General features: G+C 39.4%; 1 protein-coding gene across 1 annotated transcript in view; it reads right to left on the bottom strand.

Moving 5' to 3' along the window:
- Window positions 1-3,894: 3,894 nt before the first annotated feature.
- The window catches only part of mctp2a (multiple C2 domains, transmembrane 2a), a 62,805-nt gene continuing 47,535 nt past the window's right edge, over window positions 3,895-19,164 (bottom strand). The window contains 5 exon segments of the mRNA XM_051134397.1: window positions 3,895-5,988; window positions 9,443-9,540; window positions 10,411-10,520; window positions 12,076-12,185; window positions 17,889-17,930. Coding sequence (XP_050990354.1) covers window positions 5,920-5,988; window positions 9,443-9,540; window positions 10,411-10,520; window positions 12,076-12,185; window positions 17,889-17,930 — 429 coding nt within the window. The 3' untranslated portion in view covers window positions 3,895-5,919.

Below are 19,164 nucleotides of genomic sequence, written 5' to 3'. Positions count from 1 at the left end.
AATCAGATTCGAGGACCAGAAAGAACTGTCATATAAATAAATATTTGTAAATTCTTAACTTTTTTAAAATATTCTTTATAATATATGTAATACTATATTTTAAACAAAGGAAGCACTATATTGAATATTTTCAAATTTGTAAAACAATAAATTTAAATGATTTATTTTAGGTTTGATTTAGTGTATATTTCATAATTTATGGTGGAAATACTTACTTTGTGTTTTAATTTTATAGAAACACTGTCAGTTTGAAAGCGCTTACGTTACACTGTTGCGTACAAACTGCTCGTGCTGCGTTGCGTGAACTGGACTGAATTGTAAAAAGCAATCAACCCGATTGCCTTTTTTATGCGAGCCTTTACTCTGCCGTCCTGTGATTTCATCCTGTCGCTTTTGTGCGCCGGCACATTCCAGAACACCAGATATACATATTCATCTGACTCCTATAGAATGTGTCAAATAGAGGTGTCCTAATTGTGTCCTTGATGAAAGGCTATTAATATTGAACACTTCTGCAGTCACCCATGTGTCTGCATTTTTTTTTCTTACCGTGAGACAAAAAGCAGATCTCTGCTTATCTCTAATGATACCTGAATCCCATGAGGTGAGAAGAGAAACTGCGAGTGGCTCCAGTAGATTCATCAAGCCAAATATTGCGTTCTTTCCTCTGGAGGCTGAGAGTCACATTGCATTATATCACTGTTAATTAAAATGAAATATGCGGTTAAATTATTCTGTGTATTGTTGCCTGACGGGGTGTGCGCACGCTAAACGCCGACCATTGAGGCGACAACAGATAGCTAACAAAGGTGTCTTTCTCTCCCCGTATCTTCCTTTCTATCGTTTCACCAATTTCCACTTGCACCGCGCTCCGTTCTCAAGGTCCTTCCTCAAGGGTGCGCCACGCAATTCAGTCGTGGGATGGAGCGAAAGAGATTTCCCATGTTTATTAAGCTACATTTTTTCTTGATTATTGTTATAATGTGTCACCGAGAGGGCTGTCCTTTTCCATTAACATTGTTTAACGTATCCCTGCTTTGACGATGAAAGGAAAAGAAAAGGAAGGAGTAAGTAAACATGCTCCTCGCAACCGGTTATCAGCGGCGAGAGCTTGTCGCAGAAGGGGTGACTTTGTTTCCGAGGCGGTCGGCGGCCCTCCTCGTCGTCCTTTCATCTAAGCCTGGCCTTTCTGATCCAAGAGCCGAGCCTGTCAGGGCCGCACCTGTAACGGAGGGACCTCTGGCCCCACGCTGCTCACGCGCCCGCCTGCCCTCAGACTCACAGCGGCGCTCCTCGGCCCTGCCAATGCCCCCGAGACTGGCCACCACCCCAGCTGTTAGCCACATTCTAATGCACTCCGAATAATATTAAAGCCAAATCAGTTGAATTTATGAATCCGGACAGGCCCCTAAGAGAGATGCTTTTAAAGGCCAGCGACTTAATTTAGGCTCTTAAAGGCTAGCCCAGCGCACTTGATGTATTGCGAGAAATTACGGCTCGGTGTCAGCAAGCGTAATACGCCCACTGTATAAATAACATGCAAACTACGAATTCGCAGAACAGAGGCGAGCACCCTCAGGCTCAATTGCAGTCGTGACTTTAAAATATAATTAATATTTGTACCCGCCGCTGACTGTAATCTTTGCTCTCATGTTGGCTAGTCTTTGTTCATCTACATACGTAGCTGACTGATCCATGCCGGCTTTTCTTCCGAAGTACAGAGATGTGGGAATATCTTCGAGGTTAAGGTCGAAGTTGGTGCGGCCCACCCTGAGAAGAGTAAAAACAATCAGTTTTGTCATTTGGATCTCATTAGTGTCTGATTCCAGGAAAGCCCTTCTCGTTATTGGTGTCAGAACTGAGGCCTGACCTCGGCGATCTCCATACAGCCCCTCAGCAACACGACAAGTCTCTGACGTGTTTTTATTTTGACGTGCTACTAAGGAAAACAAATCACAAGTAAAGTAATGTGACATCTTTATGTTAACAAGAAGCTTTTGCTTATTGCTGCCTTGTGAAGACTCCGCACGGCGAGTTAAGGGAGGGTCGATTCCCTTTAATAAAAGCACCCGCGTAACATAATTGAGGAACAGGGGCGACTTATTAAAATGAGATTTGGTTGGCATTGCTTCTGAAAGAGAATGCGCCACCTGCGAAGGAAGTATTGCAGCACTCTCACTATTTGGCGTTTCAGTTTGACGCCCGCTTCGGGGCTGCATATCAGGGAGAGAAAAAAAAAAAAACAGGTTGTAGGGGTCCTTGCGCACAGTCTGCCCATGGTGCTGCCTGAAGGACTACCATGGAAACAAGGAGTGCGACAGGCTCTAGGGGGACCTGCCACAGCTGCAGGCACTTCCTTTCTGACAGGCTGATGAAGACATCAGCTTCATACCAAGCAAAACAACAACTATTGAAGGAGAAAAAGAGAGGGAGAGAATGATGCAAGCAGTGTTAACTGCTGTGGGGATGAGATGTTCATTAGTGAGTTTGGGGAACATACAAAGAATGCATTCAGGGACCATATTGGCTGTTTAGTAATCTGTAGAGATTTGAGGTTTCAATCCCAGGAGACCGAAGCAAACTGATCATTTTTTAAACATGATTTTGTTTATTAGACAACACAGGAGGAGAGGGGGGGGCAATTATTCTGCCATGTATTGTCTCCATTGTCCTCCATCACAAGGTTTCTAGCCAAATTGAGATTTTAATTCATGTAATAAAAAATGAAATATTGCAAAGACAATTTGTGAATAAATAGAAATGAAATGAAATAAATGTATGTGTTCAGAAGAATAATTAAATATTTGTTCAGAAACAATTAAATAATTAAAATTAAATTAAATAAGTGAACTTTTCTGTGAATTGCTACAAATTAGTAATCAGATTAAATAGTTTGTAGTAAAATAAAACAAAAAATAGAAATGAAATAAAATAAAATAATGAAATAATAATGAAATTAAAGAAAATAAAATAATAAAATAGAATTGAAACAAAATGAAATTAAATAAAATGAAACAATAAAAATGAAACAAAATTACATTAAAATAGAAATCTAATGAAATAAATAGAATGAAATAAAACAATGAAATGGAATGAAATAAAACAGAAATTAAACAATTAAAATGAAATGAAATAAAATAGAAATGAAATGAAATAAAATGTAGAAATGAAATTAAACTAAATGAAATCAAATGAAATGAAATAAAATAAAATGAAAAAGCAAAAAGTAGAAATGAAATTAAGTGAAAAAAAATTGGAATGGAATGAAATAAAATGAAACAGAATTAAATAAATGAAATAAAATTAAATTTAATAAATGAAATAAAACAGAAATTTAAAAAAATCAAGAAATTAAATAAAATATAGAAATGAAACTAAATGAAACAAAATAAAGTAGAAATTTAAGTTAAATGAAATAGAAATGAAACAAAACAAAATGAAATAAATTAAATGTAATTAAATAAAATGAAATAAAATAAAAAATAAAGTGAAATGAAATAAAATGGAAATGAAACAAAATGTAATTAAATAAAAAATGAAATGACAAAATGAAAAATTAAATGAAATAAAGATCAAATCAATCTCAAGAGCATGTATGCAGTTTGATTGCATCTTGTTTTGATCTGATTTATAGTTAATGGAGAGTTCATTAACATGAAAGCTGAAGAGGAGAAATGTAATAATTTTAATGATTAGCAATGTCTAATTGGTAAACAAATTTTTATTTTCAGGTTTTTTTTTTTTCAATTAACTTATCTATAAAATCTTAATGCAAGAGCAAAATATGCTTCATTCAATCTTTTTAATACACCACGCCACAATTTCACAGGCTGTGTGATCACATAATTGTTTTTTGTTGAAACACCCTATTTAAAAAAACTATTTACACTTGATGTTAGAGCTGAACGTTAGAGGGTGTGCTAATATTTTGTGCATTCATTTTCGCCCCACAATTTGACATTTCTAAATGTCTGAAGCATCAAAGCACAAGATTTTCATCAAGGCAGTTTACCCAAAAACACTTGTCAACACGAGCTCTCGGAGATGAATGCTGCGTCGGGCCTCTCCTTACGAGAGATTCCAATCGGCAGCCTCTCATTTCATCTGCGTTTTCGAGACGGTCTTGAATTTTTGAAGACCGCTGCTCTCCTCCAGCACAAACACTTCACATCCACTTAGAGGCTCGCTTTCAAGTTTTGGTGCTAACCCGACGACTGGCGCTTTCCTGCAAGCATTGTTTAATTGGTTTCACCTCACGCAGACATCTGATGGGGTCTCATTTACTGAGCTAAGGGACACCGGCCCTCCCCTCCTTGCTCTCCCTCTCCGTGGCCCCCCCAGCGGAGGAGTTTGTGTGTGGGATTTCTCTCGTCAGAGCGTCGCGGGTCACCTCCACTCCCCCTCGCTTTGAATCGGACCCCCGGTGGCAGCTCCTGGGAGAGTGCCGTGATGTCTCTATCAGACTGTCAAAAGAGATAGCCCCAGGCTCCAGCAGGTCCCTGAGAGCCAATCAAACTCTTCACGCTGCACCAACCGATGCTCTTTCACCAGCACCAAACTGCAGAGGAGCGAAGGGAGGGGGGGCAGGCTGGGATGCTGAGCACTCCAATCAGTCTGAACAAACTCCCTGAGCTGGGGTCTCGGGCTCATCTGTATGGCTACGGCTATTTTTACAAAGCGTCCGCTCGGCTATTTACCTCGCTCGCTAAATTATTGAGGGAGAGCGGGCGAGCGGACGACATCTGAGGAAGTTTCTTCTTTCTGTTCGGTTTTACATTTCTTTGAAAGAAACTTTTCCTGCCTCGCTGTCTGTCAGTAAATGGAGGCGAAGGACAAAACTCTGCACTGTGAAAAGGTGCTTGCTGTTAACTTGATTAATAATCGCTTAATATTAATTTCAAATCAACGCTCCGAATGCCAACATTCAAGATGCACCACTTTGGCAATGTTGCTTTCTATAAAAATGACTCTCTGATAGCAGAGAGCCTGGAATATGTCTGTAATATGAATAAATAAGTTGATGAGGCAGGAAATCTCCATTTGCTCTACTTGAAGCCCCATCACTGGTGCTAACACTACAGAGTGATGGGTCTAGTAGAGAGCCATTAGGCACTGGAGGTGATTTTAATGAAAATGGGAGACGCTAAGTGCGGGGTATGGAGTGTGTATACTCACTCACTCTCTCTCTCTCAGTCTCCCTCCCTCTTTATGAGAGATGAGCTCTCTCATCTGGACCTTGTTATTGTCAGCGAACTACAAAAGCGGTGCATTAGCTGACTGCTCTGGACACACACAGACTTTGATGTTTTCCTCCAACAGTGACCAGCATCCTCTTCTGAAGTGTGGGCTGGGTAATAATCCTGTGTGTATCTTTCACAAACAACACGGAGTTAAGGATGTGAGAGAAGAAAAACACATTTAAGAAGTCAAACTTTTAGTCATCTTCTTCATTTCATCTTTATCTGCCGCATATATGTACAGAACATTAGAGATTGATAGAAAAAACAAACAGAGTACATTATAAAATGATTTTGAATAAAAATGTTAAATGAATATAAACATTTAAATATTGCCCTCATTTAAATATTCCCTGCAACAGGAAGCACATACGATGGTCTCTAATATATGCATTTCATTGCATTTCGGCATGACCACATGTAGAGCCCGTCTTTACCTTCATATGCTCAGACACTGTGACCATGTGAGTTCACGAGGGCCAAAGGCCCTGTCAGGAGGGGCCCCTCTCACACACGCAGATACAAATACACACACACATACAGCCAATGAATACACCTCAGTGGAAATGCGGATGGCTTGGCACAAGGGGGCTCCTCCTCCACTCGCACGGGGCATTATGACTTAAACAGACCGTGTCTTGAAACGCCGTCCGTCCCTTTCATCCGACACGTCCGTCGGGTTTCAGCGCAAGCGTTTCTTCTTCGCCGGGCCCTGGTTGCCGAGCTCAGCTCTCAGTTCGCTGTACTGCACCTGTAAAAACAAACAGCTCTTTGGTCAGACGCAGGTAATCGGAGCTGAGGCCCGCTCACGGTAATGGCTCCCCTGAGGAGAGCCGGTGCAGGGGGAAAGCCAGGCGGGCGCGGCTGTAATGAATCATTTTTTAAACACAGGAGCAGAGGGGATTAATCACAAGGAGGAAAGATTTGAAAAGTCAAGGGTTCCGTACCGACACAGCGGTGACTACACCACCCCCACCTATAAGGGAACTACACCGCTTGAGCAGACCCGCTGTCTTAGGTCCTCGCAAACCGAGGAGTTGCGAGTTGTGTCCTTCCTGAGAAAAGTTTGTTGGAGACTAATTATAGCAGCTTGTAGGCAGGAGTAAGTGCCTGTACGGCTTCGGCTGGGGCATTGCGGTTACAGATGATCACACACTTCCCCCGTTTCAGATGAACATGCTGTTTACTTTACTTAAAGCAGTGAGTGAACTCGGGTCGGAGGTGAAGGTCGTCGTGATGAAAGTAGAGTTTCACTGAGGTTTGAGAAACTGAATAAAGATTTTTCCAGCTCCCAGCATATCCACGTACAACTACTAGACTGCAATTAAGTATTCAAAAAGATAAATACATCTTGTGTACGTTTAATAACTATATGACTAAAAAGTCAGTCCATTGAAAATGACACTTTTTAGCTCATGACTAATGGCTGTATGTACCAAATTTAAAGTTGCATTTTAGTTACAAATTTGTTACTGTCAATGTTAGTGATTGACTAAGATATTACTAAAATGTTCATGAAAATTACACTAAAATATCTCATAGGTCACCCTAGACCATAAAACCGGTCAGTTTTTGAAATTGAGATATATACATCATTTGTAAGCTGTCCACTGATGTATGGTCTGTTAGGATAGGACAATATGTGGCCGAGATGCAACTATTTTAAAAACTAGAACCTGAGGGTGCAAACCAAAATATTGAGAAAACTGCCTTTAAAGTTGTCCAAATGACCTTAGCATATTACTAATCAAAAATTAAGTTGTGATATATTTGCCGTAGGAAATTTATCCGTGATTAGTAAAGTTGTGCAAATTAGTAAAGTACTTAGCAATGCATATTACTAATCAAAGAAATCTGTTAAGTTTGAAAACTTCAGAAAATCTGTACATTTTATATTGATCAGAGTGTAGCATGCATCATTTACTATCTTTAGATTAAACAGTTTGATATTATCTGCTTTATATTGGTCATTAGCTTTCAAGATATAAGCATCTGGCATCAGAAAATCCATATTGCTTGACGAATATTCAATATATATACAGTAGTCAACATTTGAAGTGGATCAAAACGCTTCACCAAAGTTGTCCTAAAACCAAAACAATAACTGTTCTTCTCCTAGGACAACTTTGATCAACTTTTTTGATCCACTTCAAATGTTGACTACTGTATATGTGACCCTGGAGCACAAAACCAGTCAATTTTTTGAAATAGAGATTAATACAAATAAGCTTTCCACTGATGTATGGTTTGTTAGTATTTGACAATATTTGGCTGAGATACAGCTATTTGAAAATCTGGAATCTGAGGGTGCAAAAAAAATCCAAATACTGAGAAAATCACCCTTTAAAGTTGTGCAAATGAAGTTCTTAGCAATGCATATTATTAATCAAATATTAAGTTTTGATATATTTATGGTAGGAAATGTACAAAATATCTTTATGGAACATGATCTTTACTTAATATCCTAATGAATTTTTGGCATAAAAAAAAATTGATAACTTTGACCCTTACAGTTACTTAAGTTAACTGGTTTTGTGGTCCAGGGTCACATATAATACTTAATATCATATAGACATTTTGGACACATTATTGGGTCCAAATGCTTCTGGATCGTAATAACCTCCAAAAGCATTCCCTATGATTTTGCTTTCACAGCTAAGAGCAACATCAGCTTCTGAAAATAGCATTAAAGACATGTTCTCTTGTCCAAGGCCACCGCTCAGTCCAAACGACACACAGCATCGACAAATAATTAAATACGGCATGAGGCTGATGGGACTCGAAAGCGTGGAGAATGCGTCCAAATGCTTTTCTTGTTTGTTTCTCCTCTAAACAATAACCTGGAGGTGTATCTGTAAGGTAGGGACTGCACACTAATTACCAGGCCCTGATTATGAGAATGGGAGATGGAGCACAAGGGAACAAAGAGACGCGGCAGCCTCAGAACATGAAACTGTGCTCAGAACTGACAGATGCTGCTTATTTTAGGACAGAGGGCTGCTGTATGAAGTCCAGTTTTGAGGGTTTGCGTTTGAAGAACAGCACAGGCACTAATTGCCAAGTCATTTTCGGAACCGTGAGACAGGAGTCAATTTGAGCTTTTGTAACGTGCTGTTTATTTGGTCAGTCCATTTTTATCGTAAAGGTTCGGACATGTTAAACCTAAAGGGGACAAGGATTTGCATACCTTTTTGAACTTCATCGGTATGCTTAATGACCACTGTGCTACTTTTATTGGCAATTTGTTTTTTTAAAAAGTGTCATTCACTTTTTTTTTCCTTTTGCTAAAGATCATTCTGTCTTCCCATTTTTGGTGCGTTCCATTTAAATGAACAGCAGGCAGTTCATCCAACCACGAAAACATACTTCAAAAGGCTTAAAAACTCAGCAATGGTTTCCATCTTGTTTTGCCAACTTGCGGCTTCCACATGCCAAAACCAGTGTGTCATGCTGGCTTCATCCAAGCACACAGACATATGTTAACGTAAAGTTGCAGAGGTTCGTCCCGGGAGGTTCGTCTGAGCCAATCACTCAAACTCTCCAGTATCTGAGCAGGACAGGAAGCACTGACAACAGTTAAATAGCCTCGATGATGGAGAGTAGTATCCTGCGCAAAACGTGACAGCAGGACCCGCTTTGTTTCCCGACTTCAGAATCTCACTCAGGGTCCCAAAGACGGAGCGAGACTCTCAGCGTTTGGCTGCACGTCCGCGGGCTCGTGATGTAACCCCGAATGACATATCAGCCATGGATAATGTTTCATCACATATGGCGCCCAGCAGGACGGCGTTGGCTCAACACTTCATTAATCGAGTCCTCCAACCTGATGTGACGGGGGCCGCCACACTGCCAGTGTGCAGACACCGACCCCTTAGCCAATCCCTGAACCCTCTACAGCACCCTTCTTTTATCACAGGCCGACAAAACTGATAATCAGGGACAAGGCTGATGCGTTACGGCCGAGGATAGATCAGAGCGGACCCCATCCAGGCAGCCGGGTGACTCCATCAAGACATGCTGGGAAATAATTGGGCCGGGGGCCGCCTTTAAAGGCGCGAGTCCATTAATAATCAAACACAGCCAGAGGAAATATCCTGGGTAACACTTGGGAATTCTGTTAGAGCAAATAATGCAGACATCTTCAGGGAATTCCTTCCTTGTCTCTGTCCCTCCCTCTCTCTCTAAATGTAAAACTGGACCCTTACCTTTTGAACATCAGAAGGCACCCTCTTGAGAAAATCCAGTATTTCATTATTGTCAATGGCATATGGGTTGAAAAGCTTCTTGGTAAATTTGTTAACACCTGTGAAAACAAGCGTGCATTAATAAATAGTTATGCACTGCACCTGCACGTATCTTACGGACAAAACAAACCTTGACCCGACAAACATGTCACTTTATCTGCTGTATAAAATTCATACTGCTGTAATCATAAGTGCATATAAATGTGGTCTACTATATGGTTAACTCTACTGTATGATGCCATAGGGGCAACAGCTACATCATAATTGAAAATTAAAAATTTAAATTCTGTCATTAATTACTCACCCTCATGTTGTTCCAAACCTGCAATAGATTTGTTTATCTTTGGAACACTAAGATATTTGTGATGTAATCTCATAGCTTCATATGGTTAAACCACTGATGTCACATGGACTATTTTAACAATGTCCTTACTACCTTTCTGGGACGTTTGAACGTCTCGGTTGCACTGCTGTTAATGCAGGGTCAGAAATCTCTGGGATTTCATCAAAAATATCTTTAAGATTAACAAAGGTCTTACAGGTTTGGAACGACATGAGAGAGAGTAATTAATGACAGAATTTTCATTTTTGGGTGAACTATCCCTGTACATACATCAAACTTTTACAAGTTTACAAAGCCTCAGTGAGGAGAGTTGCAGCTGGCCTCCCCAACCGACAGCGGCTCATGTTCATGATTCTGATCAGCTGTCACAGGTAAGAGTTATGGAAATGGATCACTTTTTAAATAGCTTTCGTCAGGCGTCAGTAAAAGAGTCGAGCTCAAAGCTCAGAGACAGTAAAGTGTGACTCTTTCTAAAACACCTCTGCATGACTTCCATTTAAAAGAAAGTGGAGACAGCTTAACAGCAGCACTGGAGTATCACGCATGATTGGGTGAAAGGGCTACACATGGTGTCTCACTTACTTACCCCACACTAAAACTATGTACCGCAGTGGGATGTAGTACAAGATGGCAGTCGCCAGAAACAGAACCAGGCAGGCCAGGAACGACAAGAACGGTACTGACCAGTTGAATGTGCTGTCAATGGAGAAACAAGCCAAGTTTATTTACACATGTACATACTGTATGCATTTACTAAAGAGATAGTTCACCCGAAAATGAAAAGTTTTGAAAAGAATGAAGTCGTTCCAAACCCGTAAGACCTTAGTTCATCTTCGGACCACAAATGAAGGGATTAGTTTACTTCCAGAACAAAAAAAATGTACAGATAATTTACTTACTCCTTTGTCATCCAAGATGTTCAATTGTAAAGAAATTAGGTTTCTTGAGGAAAACATTTCAGGAATTATCTTCATATATTGGACTTCAACGGTGCCCCCAAGTTTGAACTTCCAAAATGCAGGTTAAAAAGTATATAAATTGTTAATGTTTCGAAATGACCAATCTTTTTGCTAGATAAGACCCTTCTTCCTCGGTTGGGATTGTTTAGAGCCCTTTGAAGCTGTATTGAAACTGCTTTTTGGAAGTTCAAACTTGGGGCCACCACTGAAGTCCACTATATGGAGAAAAATCCTAAAATGTTTTCCTCAAGAAACAATGTCTTATTGACTGAAAAAAAGAAAAACATAAACATCTTGGATAAAAAGGGGGTGAGTAACTTATCTGTAAATTTTTGTTCTGGAAGTGAACTACTCCTTTAAGATATTTTTGATGAAATCCGAGAGCTTTCTGACATAGACAGCAACGCAACTGACACGTTCAAGGCCCAGAAATATAGTAAGGGAATCATTAAAATAGTTCATGTGACATCAGTGCTTCGACCATAATGCTATGACTTTTTATGAGCAAAGAAAACAAAAATAATGACTTTACTCAACTGTTTCTTCTCTTCAGTTGTCATAGCTTCATTAAATTATGGTTGAACCACTGATGTCACATGGACTATTTTTTCGATGTCCTGATTAACTTTCTGGGTCTTGAACATGGAGGTTTCCATGTTCAAGACCGTACGTGCATCGTACGTGCATCGTACGTTGCTGTCTACGCATGGTCAGAAAGATCTCAAAAATCGCTTTTGATCACAATTTGTGTTCCAAAGATAAAAGAAGGTCTTCACAGGTTTAGAACGACATGAGGGTGAGTAATTAATGACTTTTAATGAATTTTCATTTTTGGGAGAATTATCCCTTCAACACTTAATATTGCATGAATAAAGTTGACAAAAATTAAATTATTATACAAAAAGGAATGAATATAATATAAATTGGCCACTGAAGTAGCAGCTGCAAGAATGCAAACAAAAAAAAAAGAATTTGAGGATTTAGATCAATATGTTAACATATTTAACATATGATCTAAATCCTCAAATTCAACATATTTAAATCATGTTAAGAAGGGTTTCACCAACAAAGACATCCTTGGTCTTTTAGTATATCACCAAGATATCATTAGTATTATTGAAACCTCATACATTTATCCTCAAAGGCATATCCTCATTTCTCAATTTAATCCCTCTATTTTTTAAATAGAGGGATTATAAAAAATGTATTAATTAAACTATTCAACAAAACACTATGTGAAATTATGAGCGTAACTGCATATGTGAGCTTCAGAAGGTATAAAATGCTCTTACTTTTTCACTCTTTCCCCAATGGAAGCCACTTCATCTAAAGTGTTCTGAACTGTAAGCACAATTTCTTGAACCATGTGGATTTTTTCCATCAGTCCTTTTTTCTCTGATTCCTGAAGAGAAAGAAAAAAAGACAGAGACTGATGAGGGAAGTCAGCTGCTAGAAGCCGACAAAGGAAGAGCAGTTTATTTCCAGAGTGCCATCACCAGTATTTCATCTAGTCAATGGCCTGTAATGAGCTTCTGTAACATCTCCTCAGACGTGAAAATGTGTCAGCCTCTCCTCCAGAGCTGTCACGGATCTGGGAGTATTTCAGCATTCGTCAGACACAAACAATAAAGGTGCATCACAATCAAAGATTAAGCGGAGGAGGAAAAAGATGTAAAAATGGCAATCAGAAAGCATAGAGTGAGAGAGGGACTCGGGAGTTCGAGAACGCAGACGGCAGAAGACGCCAACTCGCGAGGTCGACAAATCCGCGAGTCTCTGCCGGGCAAGTCTTGGCTCGTTTCCTGGGGTGCGAGCTTTTTCGAGTACCAGTTCTTGGCGTACGAAAGCTAAGAGTTGCCCACCTTATGGCAAGATTGAGTGCAGGGTTGAAATCATTGGATTTATCGTTTTCCGCATCCGAGCTCGTGGGAGAAAGATTGCAATGTCTGAGTGTAATCCTGTTATACAAAGCAATGTTTTTACTTCTTGTAAGAGAGATGGGAAATCCCATTGTCTTCTTGTATTTGATGCATCACACAGTATTGGGTTGCCGTGTAATTCAGAGACATGGGCTAAATGGACTTTCGATGAGAAAAAAAAAAAAAAAGAGAGAGAAATTCTATTCCATTTTACTTAAAGAAGATTGCTAGGGTAATCTAACGTCCAAAGCAACATGATCACATCAGAGATTCCTCCGGCATAAGAGCCCATGAGTATAGTTCTCCAAAGGGGGAAAGAAGAAAGAGAAAGAGAGAGAAACAAGAAGCCCTCACATCAAAAGGAGAAAATAATGACAGGAGTAATGACAGAGCGAGAGAATAAATGAGAGTATGGGGGGTGGTGAGAAAGACAAACGTGCGATCGAGCGCTGTACATGTTTGTCTAAGCGACCGTCCCCCAGACAGCGGCCCCGGTGAGCCGGCCCCTGGGAAAGCTCAGCCCAGACTCCCCACTGTCACTCTCCATTCGGCCCCAGACACAGGAAACCATAGGAAGCCAGTCATGCCTCCACTCAGCACAGCCCATCTACTGCAGCGGCACTCAGCATGTCCTAACATAGAGACTAGGATATCAATCAAGAGAAAATCAACATGCCTCCTGTTATGAGTCATTTGAAATCCCTGCTTTGTGAGGAAAGTGTCAGAAGAGGATAAAGTGCAGAAGAAGATTTATTCCTTCAGTGTATCAACTGTGTTTGATATCAGCTCAAATGTCTTTCGTGTTTCTTTGCTTAATGAACAGCGTGACTCTCGAGCAACCGCAAGAAAAATGAACTTAGAGTGCTCCCAAAAAAATATCTGAACGCTTAAGTCATATATTATAAAACAAAATATTAAACCAAGTGGATTTATTTTAAATAATCACAAAATCTCTTTTTGAGGAAAACATTTGCTCGCTTATTTAAAAAAGAATAATAATGAACTGTTAATGAAAATAACAAAAAGTTTTTTTCTGCTCCTTTCTACAGCTAGTAAGCAGGTCAAAAGTTTACATACACCTTGCAGAATCTGCAAAATGTTTTTTTTTTTTTTTTTTTTTTTTCAAAATAAGAGGGATCATACAAAATGCATGTTATTTTTTTTATGTAGTACTGAGCTGAACAAGATATTTTACATAAAATGTTTACATATACGTCCACAAGAAAAAACAATAGTTGAATTTATAAAAATGACCCCATTCAAAAGTTTACGTATACTTGATTCTTAATACTGTGTAGTTACCTAAATGATCCACAACTGTGTTTTTTTTTTTCCCCCTTGTCCATTGTTTGTCCTGAACAGTTAAACTGCCCACTATTCTTCAGAAAAATCTGTCAGGTCCCACAAATTGATTTTGAGAGCCATCTTTTGACACCAAGGACAACTGAGGGACTCATATGCAACTATTACAGAAGGTTCAAACACTCACTGATGCTCCGGAATGAAAGACGATGCATTAAGAGCCAGGGGGTGAAAACTTTTGGAATTTGAAGATCAGGGTAAAAATATGACATTTAGGCAAAATAAGAAAAATCTTCATTCAGTTTACACCCCCGGCTCTTAATGCATTTGTGTTTCCTTCTGAAGCATCAGTGAGCATTTGAACCTTCTGTAATCGCTGCATATGAGTCCCTCAGTAGATCTCAAAATCATAGTCATCAATGGAAAGGGTTCAAATACACTCACAAAAAACAACAACAACAAAAAAAAAAGATCAACAAGGTTGATCAAGGTTGTTACACATTATTAAGAATTAAGTGTATGTAAACTTTTGAACAGGGTCATTTTTATAAATTCAGCTATTACTTTCTCTTGTGAATAAAAGACAATGCATTAAGAGCCAGGGGGTGAAAACTTTTGGAATTTGAAGATCAGGGTAAATTTAACTTGTTTTGTCCCTCAGTGGATCTCAAAATCATACAGTCATCAATGGAAAGGGTTCAAATACACTTACAAAGAAAAAAAAAAAAGATCAACAAGGTTGATCAGGTAACAACACATTAAGAATTAAGTGTATGTAAACTTTTGAACAGGATCATTTTTATACATTCAACTATTACTTTCTCTTGTGGACTATATGTAAACATCTTTTATGTGAAATTCAGGTCAGTACTAAATAAAAAATAACATGCATTTTGTATGATCCCTCTTATTTTGGTAAAATGTTAAACCTTTTGCAGATTCTGCAAGGGTATGTAAACTTTTGACCTCAACTTTATTTTTATGCAAACTTATGAGCCCTTTTTTTTTTTTTTTACTTTTTCAGTCTTTTCCCAATGCAAGCTACTCAATCTAAAGTGCTGTAAACTGTAAGGTTATACTGTAAGATCTGAATGTGTCAGTCGCATTGCTGTCTATGCAGGGTCAAGAAAGCTCTCAGATTTCATAAAAAAATATCTTAATTTGTGTTGTATTTTCATTTTTAGGAGTGATTTAAAAATCTTTTTTGGGTCACTACATGTTAGATAACACTTGTCACAGATTGCTCTGGTATGGTTGTAAGGTTTTTAAAATGACAAACATCAAATATTCATATTAATGGAGCCAAAACATGAGAATAAAAGCATTCACTGAAGCACAATATACAAGTTCTCTGGACTATTAAATCCCATTGAAATCAAACATCCTTTTTTCCGCCTCTGAGGTGGAAACAAATTTTTTAGCACAAATAAACTATCCGAGCTACACGTCTACTGATTAGAAAACCCACGTCAGATCATATTCTCAATTCAGATGAAATTGTCAAATAACTTTTATGTTGGCTTAATAGGGAACAGATTGCACAAAGGCGAACAGAAAATGCAGTTTCACAGGGATGCGCGGTACAATCAAAATACTGCAAGGCAGGGTTCATTTAACATTCCTTTAATTGGGTAAATGGCGTCAAATTTGAATATTCATTCAAAGCTGGTGCAAATATTCGCGACTCACTTATTCCACAACGGAATAACCAGAGGAACGCACCTAAATAAAACACCTGCGTTATTGGCAAAATGTGTTGCAAATGGGTTTGTTAAAGCTGACAACCGCAGTACAAACAAGCATGATAAACCTAGCGCTCCCAAATGGATGTGTCACAGGATTGTGCACTCTGGAATACACAATGATTATGACATCAACACTCTGTCCTTGTGGTTTGGGCTGAAGGTGATATGTTAGATGTAAGGGGGGAGAGGGCTTGCGGGTTAGGAGACCACTGAAGGTATCCTGGGGTATGACAGAGGAAAGGGGTGGTACTTGGAGACCTTGTGCCCAGGGCCAAGCGAACAGGGCCTCCTGGTCACATGGGAGCGGGTTGTTTTCTCTTCTATACTCTTGTTTTCTGATGCGATTAAACCAGCGTCTGTCCCCTCAACACGATTGATACCGAAAGCCGAAGGGAAGTTACATCTCAGCACGTGATTTGTAAATTTCCGTCTCTCCCCCAGGACAGATTCTATTGTGTGGTATTTCTGCAGCGTCCGATCGGCTTTCTTTAGCTTCATTCCACTGCATCTGCTCCGCTCGGCTGCAGGTTTACATATTCCCGTCCTCCAGGGGAAAACACACAAAAAAAACGGGCGGTAATCGTAACCTTCTCAGAGGGGACAGCCTTTATCCCCACGCTAACCAAAGAGTAGGAAAAAACGGCGCTTTTGAAGTGATCAAATTTAACACCGATCATTTTCCAACCCCAAAACATTAGCTGCGATGACTTTGATAGGAAGTGTAAAGCTAGACTGTTTGATCTGCCTGCGTGATACCGAAGTCGGAGAGAAAAAACAAAGCAGGACTTTGAAACAAGCCACCTTAAATTAGATCTGACAACTTAAAATAAACACGGACATCTGGGTAATTAAATCAATGAAAGGAGATATTTCATTTACACGGGACGTGAAAGGGTGTAAAAACACAATATATCTCACTGGAAAAATAATGTTCATTCTCATACTCCTAATTAATAAAAATAAATAATAAAACAATAAATAAATAGACTTACGAGGTATACTTGTTACTCCTTTAAAAAAAAAAAAAAAAAACTACGAATAAAATGGTTTAAATTAAACTAATATATTTTTTATGACATTAGCTTCATTTAATCCACATATTTATACGACTTTTTTTTTTTTTTTTCTAGTTTCTCCCTCCAAGATATATTACAATTGTTTAGCTGCTGGGCGTAAGCTAATGTGCTCACACACACATATCATGCGTTTCATCCGTGAATTATCTGCTTGGCTTGGATAGGATTTGGAAGAGGAAGCTGTTTTTAACAGAGGGGTTCCTCTCAACAGATGAAGCTAGCCTGCGGTCATCATAGCCGAATATATTGAGCACATTATGGATATGAATCCTAGGCCCTATCCGTACAGCGCAAGGGTCAGCGCTCGGAGGCTGAGAGCTGCGCACTTCCGCACATCCAAGTCAGAAAGCAATAACGCATTATCTTCCTGTTAACCCGTTCTTCTCCGAAACAGACAGCGCGGACTAAAATGATTATGAGCCTGCCCTGGCTCATTATGAATTTATTCAGCACTCAGCATTCAGATTTTGACCATTGTGACCGGGTACCATCCGCAAACGCTGTGCCAAACAATGAAACCGTAGCAGCTTGGATATGTGCATGTTGGTTTTTTTTTTTAAATAAAGATGTTTATACTGTTTCTAATGACTGAATATTTTAAGAATAATTGGATCTAAGCAGGTTTGGGAGAATTTGTAATTAGTCTAATGAGTCATCTTAAGCATTAAAAAACATAAAATGCTAAATGGGGGAGTTCAACGGCAGTCCAGCCTCCCTATTTAGCCATGCCTGCCTCAAAATCCTTACAATGCCTCTATTCCCCAGCGGAAGGCAAACTTCAATTAATGATGCCGTTCTGTGCTTATTTCTGCGTTTCAAAGGACCACAGCAAAGCAACCAAATCCATTTGTCGTACGAGCGCGAATTCCCAGAGGACGGGTGTGAAAGTACTGGAGGGAAAATGTGCTTGCTGAATCGTCTGTCCTCATTTTGAACGTATTTAAGTTGCAGTTCTGAGTTAAATGCAGTATTAAAGGTACAGCCTATCTATGCAGCGCCCCAAGGACAGGTTCTATAAAAGTCAGCGGTTAATCAAAAACTGTGCGTGGCACCGGCGAAATACCTTTTCATCCTCGTCCTCGTCCTCGGCCACGGACATGTTCTCCTGCAAAAGAAGGAGAAGAGACAGAGAGCGGATGAGATTGAGACACACGTGGGCAATGGAGCATTTTCTTAACAAACACCTCGTAATGAAACCTTCGCTTGTATATACACCCCCATTGGGAGAGGCCCTGTTGCCGTAGCAACTGCCTCTCGGGTGACCTCGCACAAAAGGAGGAGGTGAATGAGAGGGGCCTTCCTCACAAGAGCGATGTCACAACCAAGCAATCTCATTTCTTCACAACATAAACACGTACACACACTCACACATGCACCTGAAACCAAAAGGAAAGCGTTTAATCTCTCGTTCGGGTGCCTAGATCGTTCTCTATCAAGTCATCCCTGACCCTTCGAGGCTATTGAATGCAACCGCGCCGCTCTGTTTCTGCTAGGCCGAGGGGTGAGCGCGAGGTGATGCTGGCTTTAACATCGCCGGAGAGCGCAGCCCCACCCCGAGCATGAGATACGGCGCTGAGACGTGCACAAAGAACTGCTACATTCTGAGTAAGGACTCAAATATGGTTTATACAACCCACTGGAGATGAAGGTCACTCAAAGTGTGACTGCTATGTTAAAACTCACGACCAAGGGTTGATAGGAACATCTCAGACATCTTAACCTTTGTGAATGTCGAATTCATAGACAACATGATATAATTACGATAGACTGACCAATTAGTGTCTTTAGAAATGCTGTAAAGACTCCAAAAAAGACAGTTTTAGTCTTGTAATGTGATATAAATTGCACCTAATGACTCACTGGAATAATTCTGAATGGTCAGTTAGCAACATTAAGGTGATGGTGTGAGATATAAAGTGCGTTATTAGGTTTCCTACATTCTGTGTTTGTTTTATGTCATCCCAGTCTCATTTTTGTTCCATAATAAAATAATTTAGGTAATCAGGTGATTATTCTGCCGATTAATCTGATAGTTATAATAATTTTTTTGTGGTAACATTAGAAGATCTAAGATAATTAAAGATATATTAAACCTGCATCGCATATACACTACCAGTCAAAAGTTTTTGGACAGTAAGATTTTTAATGTTTTGTAAAAAAGTCTCTTCTGCTCACCAAGCCTGCATTTATTTGATCCAAAGTACAGCAAAAAACTGTTTTCTATTTAAATATATATTTAAAATGTAATTATTCCTGTGATTTCAAAGCTGATTTTTTACTCCAGTCACATTCAGAAATCATTCTAATATTCTGATTTGCAAACATGTTGAAAACAGTAG

The sequence above is a fragment of the Labeo rohita genome, chromosome 18, assembly GCF_022985175.1.
Source record: "Labeo rohita strain BAU-BD-2019 chromosome 18, IGBB_LRoh.1.0, whole genome shotgun sequence".
In the NCBI taxonomy this organism is placed as follows: Eukaryota; Metazoa; Chordata; class Actinopteri; order Cypriniformes; family Cyprinidae; genus Labeo; species Labeo rohita.
The sequence above is the reverse complement of the archived record's forward strand: the minus strand, read 5'-3'. Positions and strand labels throughout refer to the sequence as shown.